Source organism: Callorhinus ursinus, unplaced genomic scaffold (assembly GCF_003265705.2).
Source record: "Callorhinus ursinus isolate GAN/ISIS: 27379988/994484 unplaced genomic scaffold, GSC_fseal_2.0 scaffold71, whole genome shotgun sequence".
NCBI classification, from domain to species: domain Eukaryota; kingdom Metazoa; phylum Chordata; class Mammalia; order Carnivora; family Otariidae; genus Callorhinus; species Callorhinus ursinus.
Genome location: NW_027397133.1, coordinates 1858534 through 1863345, shown reverse-complemented (window position 1 = coordinate 1863345; position 4812 = coordinate 1858534). Strand labels below are relative to the sequence as shown.

At 58.0% G+C, this 4812-nt stretch overlaps 1 protein-coding gene across 1 annotated transcript in view; it reads right to left on the bottom strand.

Annotated features, from left to right (window-relative positions):
• TEAD2 (TEA domain transcription factor 2) overlaps positions 1–4595 on the bottom strand; it is a 15075-nt gene extending 10480 nt beyond the window's left edge. The window contains exons 1-7 of the mRNA XM_073886689.1: positions 4531–4595; positions 2609–2846; positions 2215–2279; positions 1674–1736; positions 487–498; positions 156–263; positions 1–45 (exon numbers count right to left, since the gene is read on the bottom strand). The exon at positions 1–45 is cut by the window's left edge and continues 10 nt beyond it. Coding sequence (XP_073742790.1) covers positions 1–45; positions 156–263; positions 487–498; positions 1674–1736; positions 2215–2279; positions 2609–2840 — 525 coding nt within the window. The 5' untranslated portion in view covers positions 2841–2846; positions 4531–4595. The remainder of the gene's footprint in view (positions 46–155; positions 264–486; positions 499–1673; positions 1737–2214; positions 2280–2608; positions 2847–4530) is intronic.
• Between the last annotated feature and the right edge of the window lie 217 nt (positions 4596–4812).

The following is a 4812-nucleotide window of genomic DNA, read 5'->3' as shown; positions in this document are numbered from 1 at the left end:
GGGGGGGCCAGAGCCCCCCGACCAAAACTGGAAAAGCTCAGAAGCCTGGAAAAGAGACAAAGAAGGGGGGGGGCGGGGGTCAGTCAGTCAGTCAGTGCCCCGTCGAAACCAGAGCCCCCCCCTTCCAGTTCTGAGCCCCACAATCCCTCAGCCACCTGAGGACCAGCAGGGCCCAGTTTGGCCTGCAGGGAAGGTGCTGAGATGAGCTGGGCTGAGGACATGGTGGCCATGGTCTGGAAAGCCTTGTCCTTGGAAACCTGGTCCTGGAGGAGAAGTTGAGGTCCATGTTAATGGGGAATCCCAGTCGACACAGCAGGCGTGGGTCAACGCCAGGGCGGGCAAGCATGGGGAGACGCAGAGCTGGGGGGTCAGGCAAAGGATTGGGGAGGGCACACATCCTTCTTCCTACAGCCCCCTGCCCCTCCTGGCCCCCTCAGGAATGTCTGGGGTAAAGCAGCGGGTGGGAGGATGGGCAGGGGGACTTACCACATTCAAGGCCTGCCCGTGGGGGCGGGGGAGGGTGCCAAAGGAGGAAAGAAAACATGACTTAGGAAGTGAGGCCTGGATTCTCACCTTCCTGCTCTCCCTACCCCTACAGTTCCACCACCCTGAGCTGAAAAATGGGAGGAAGGGGGAGCAAGGATGAATATGGAACAGGAAGTAGAGGGGCCCAGGCCTAGAGGGGAAAAGGGGTTCTTATACCCAGCAAGTATAAGAAAGTAAAAAAAAAAAAAGACAGTAAAAAAAAAAAAAAGACAGTAAACAGTATAAGGGTTTGTAGGTCAAAAAAGAGCTGGAGGTGAAGGTTTCCGGATGTACAGGCAACAGGAAGTGAGAATATCAGACCCAGAGGGAATAGGCAGTGAACATTTCCTAGCCTAGACAGGACAGAGATGGGACCATGAGGTCCAGAAAAGACCAGACGTGAAGGTTTTTTTGGACCTGGAGAGAAAGCAGATGGAGGCTTCTTTGTACAAAAAAAAAAAAAAAGGAACAGGAAGTGATGGTCCCCAAATCCAAAGGAAGAGGCAGAAAAGACCCTACACCCAGAGGAGAAGAAAATGAGGGTCTCAGGCCAAGAGGGAGCCGGAAATCCAGCGGATGAAGAAAAAGGATGTGCAAATTTCCAAACAAAACAAAGATTTCTGGACCCGGAAATGCCAGGCAGGCCACATGGGGACTAAAAAATGGGAAGATGAACCAGAAAGAGATGAAGAAGAGGTCCTCAAAGCACATGAGGGGAAAGAGAGGACACCCGCGGGAGGAGAGGGAGCAAGGGGGATGACAGCAGCGGCCAGAGGAGACGCCCGACACCCGTCCTTCTTGCCTGTCCTGAGCTAAATCTCTGTCCTCCTCTCTCTACGAACCTCTTCCTCACCCAGGACCTCTATCCACCCCACTCGCTGGGCCACTCACCCCCCACCTGGGATGTCTACTTCCTCATTCTGTCTACATCTCCGTGTGACTGTCCCCATCTCTGGTTGCCCACTCTGGGCCTCTCTGTCCCCCTTTCTCTGCATTTCTGTTGACCTCTTCTCTGGGTCTCTGTCTCCCCTCTCTCGCTGGGTCTCTGTCCCCTTCTCCCTGGGTCTCTGTGTCCCTCTCTCTGATCCTCTGTCCCCCACTCTCATGGTCTCCACCCCCTCTCTCTGGGTGTCTGCCTTGGTCCCTACCTTGAGCTTGGACTGGATTTCCCTTGATTTCCTTCGAGCCAGAACCTGGATGTGACTAGAGACCTGGGGGGAGCAACAGAGAAGCCGACTCAGGCCACGGCCACTTGCCCCTTGAATCCCCTCCCCCTTCCCACCCTCCAGGTGGCCCCCAGAGCTCCCAGAACATGAAAGATGATGAGCGCACAGAACATACTAGCTATCTCCGGCACATGCTAACACAGATGTGTCCGCAGAGGCTGGTCTCTTCTCACCAACGCTACTGATCTTCCCCAGACCCAGCAAATCCGGGCCTCCTTTCCCTTCCTCATCTTCTTTCTGGATCTTTTCGGCCTCTCTACCTTAGTCTCTGGTTCTAACACAGCTGCTAAGAGATCCAGAGCAAAACAGGCACAGTAGAGAATACTCATAGAGGTGCCAACAAGACAGACGAAAGCACATGAACCAGATCCTCCTTGAACCTGAAGCCGCCCATCCGAGGATGCTCCCCCCGCCCCAAAGACAAGCCTGCCCCAGAGAGAGGCCCACAAGTCAGTCCTGAGACCTGTTTGCGAGTTCGGGTCTTCCCTGTTCTCAGCTTGATGTAGCGGGCAATCAGCTCATTCCGACCTGAAGAGTCAAAGACGGGACAGAGTTAGACCTTCACGGGACTTCCCAACACACAGGACACCAGGGAAGAAGAGAGAAGCAACAGTTGCCAGAGGTCTGCAAGCAAGCTGGGCTGCAGCTCATTGCAGCTCTGTGGGAGAGGAGTTACCACCACAGGCTTTGGAGCCTGACTGTCTGGGTTCATATCCCAGCCCCACCACTGCTGTGACCTTAAGCAAACCACTTAACCCTCCTGTGCCTCAGTTTTCTCATCTGTGCAAATAGCAATGATAGCTCCTACCTGAGTCTTAATCAGTGGGGGCCAGGGCAGAAGAGAGGGGCGGACTCACCATACATCTTGCCTTCATCAGACAGGATGATTTTCCGCCGGCCGCATGGCGGGTAGATGGCCAGGGCCTCCTGGAAGCTCTGCTCGATGTCTGGACTCCACACACCTTCTGCGTCCGGGCCCCCATCGCCCCCAGCCCCCTCGCTGCCGCCGGTGCCCTCCTCACTTCCTTCCTCACTTCCTGTCCAGCCACTGCCATCGTCCAGGGGGGCCCCAGCCCGGGGTTCCCCCATCTGGGCCTGGAGAAACATAGAACTCAGCAAGGTTCCCCGCCCCCCACCCAACCGCCCCCCAGAGAGACTTCAGGGCAGTGAGGGCTGGGAGTTCAGATTGCTGGGTCTGAGGGAGGAGAGAGCGAGGGGGCCCGGATTATTTCTGGGTCTGAGGGAAGCAGGAGGCTGGGGGCCGGGACTCCTAAGTCCTGCAGAAGGGGGCTGGCATTTTCTGGGGCAGCTGAGGGTGAGAGTGTCCTCTGTGTTTCCAGGGGAGCTGGGTTGTGGTGAAGTCTTGAAGACCCCAGAGTAATGCCTACAGCGCACGAGGGCCAAACCTTTGGGTATGGATTACTGGCTTAAAGAAGACTGGAGTCGGGGCCTCGTTGCAGGGAAGGGGGTTGTGGATGAGATCTTCTCAGTCCCACCCCAAGAACAGGTGCTAGGATGTGAACAGCAGCTGCGAGAAAAGAAGGAGGAGGGGCCCTGGCCCTAGTAAGACTGAAGGGGGGGGCGTCCAGAGAGAGGGGGACAGAAACCCAGGGAGCACGAGACAGACTTTCAGAGAGGGGGAAACAGAGATCCAGTGGCGGGGGGGCGGTGAGGGGGACAGACACACAGGGGAGGCAGAGAGACCCAGAGAAAGTGGGGGACAGAGACCCGGAGAGAAGGGGACAGAGACCCAGAGAGAGAAGGGACAGAGACTCAGGGCAAAAACTCAAGCCCAGACCAGGAAAAACCCACAGAACCACAAACTGGGGGGCAGGGGCGCCCTGCCATCAGGAGAGCCAGAACAAAGGGCCCAGGCGTCCCCTCCCCCAGTTTCCCACAACCCCCATCTGGGGAGGGGCTGGCCGGCAAGGGCGCCTCCCCTCTGGCCCTCGGCCCCGCCCCTTCCCTCCCCTCCCCCTGCGCCGTGGGCTCGGATCCAACTCAAGTTCCCAGTGACTTTCCGGAGGCCAGGAACAGGGGAAAACTTTTTCCAATACAGTCAGATCCCGCCTCCCAGGCGGCTCCACGTCTTCCACAGCTTTCCCAGGACCCCAGAGTCCAGGCTCCCATCCCCCGCCTCCCTCGGACCCTGGAGCCCAGGCCGAGACAGACAAAGACCCCAGGCCGAGCCCAGTGGCGCTGAAGCGTTCAGGACCCCCGTAGGCCAAAATCCCAGCCCAGCTCTCCCCATGTGGCCAGACAAAGGGACGGAGGAGCCGGGTAAGAAAGGTCCCCACTAATTTCCCGCCCCAGGCCCCAAACTTCCGAAAAGGCAAGACTGAAGACCCAGAAAGCACTGTAGCCCGCCCTCTGCCACCCCGGAGGCCTCCTTTCTCCATTAGGAGGACCAGGCGTCCACAAATGACACACAGAAACCAATTCGGTCAGAAACACGTACAGGTTCCTTTCTCACTTCAAACCCACACCGCCGCATACACTCATACCCTCCGGACACAGCCGCCAAAGTCCCCAGCCCTTACCCACTCCCGAGCGCCCAATCCCAAACTCAGACCCATCAACAGACACCCCAACTCCGGCGAAAGTTCCAACACCTCACTAAGACTCGGTCACAAGCGCAAACTCGGGCCCCCGGGCAAAAAGAGGGCGGCAAGCAATTCAGAGACGATCCCACAAACACCTCAACTCACAACGCGTAGTTTCCCACCCCAACTCACACACCCCAAAGCTGGATCCCCGACTCCCGCCGGCGCCTTCCTACCTCCCGGCCTGGGGCTGGGGAGCCGCGGGCGGGCGGGGCGCTGCGATGGAGAAAGTTGCCCGGGAGCTTTGTTTGGGAAAAGTGGGAGGGACCGGAGGGGGGGGCGGGCCTGGGCGCCGGACACAGGGAAGGGGGATCCGACGGTGACAGTTTGGAGGAGGATTTTTGCTTTGGCAAAGGTGAAGTCTAGCTTGGGCCTGGTACGAACCTCAGGATTCAGATGCTTGCTTGCATCCCTGGGAGAGGAGAGGGACGCGGGATCCGGACTCCTAGGTCCCAGGG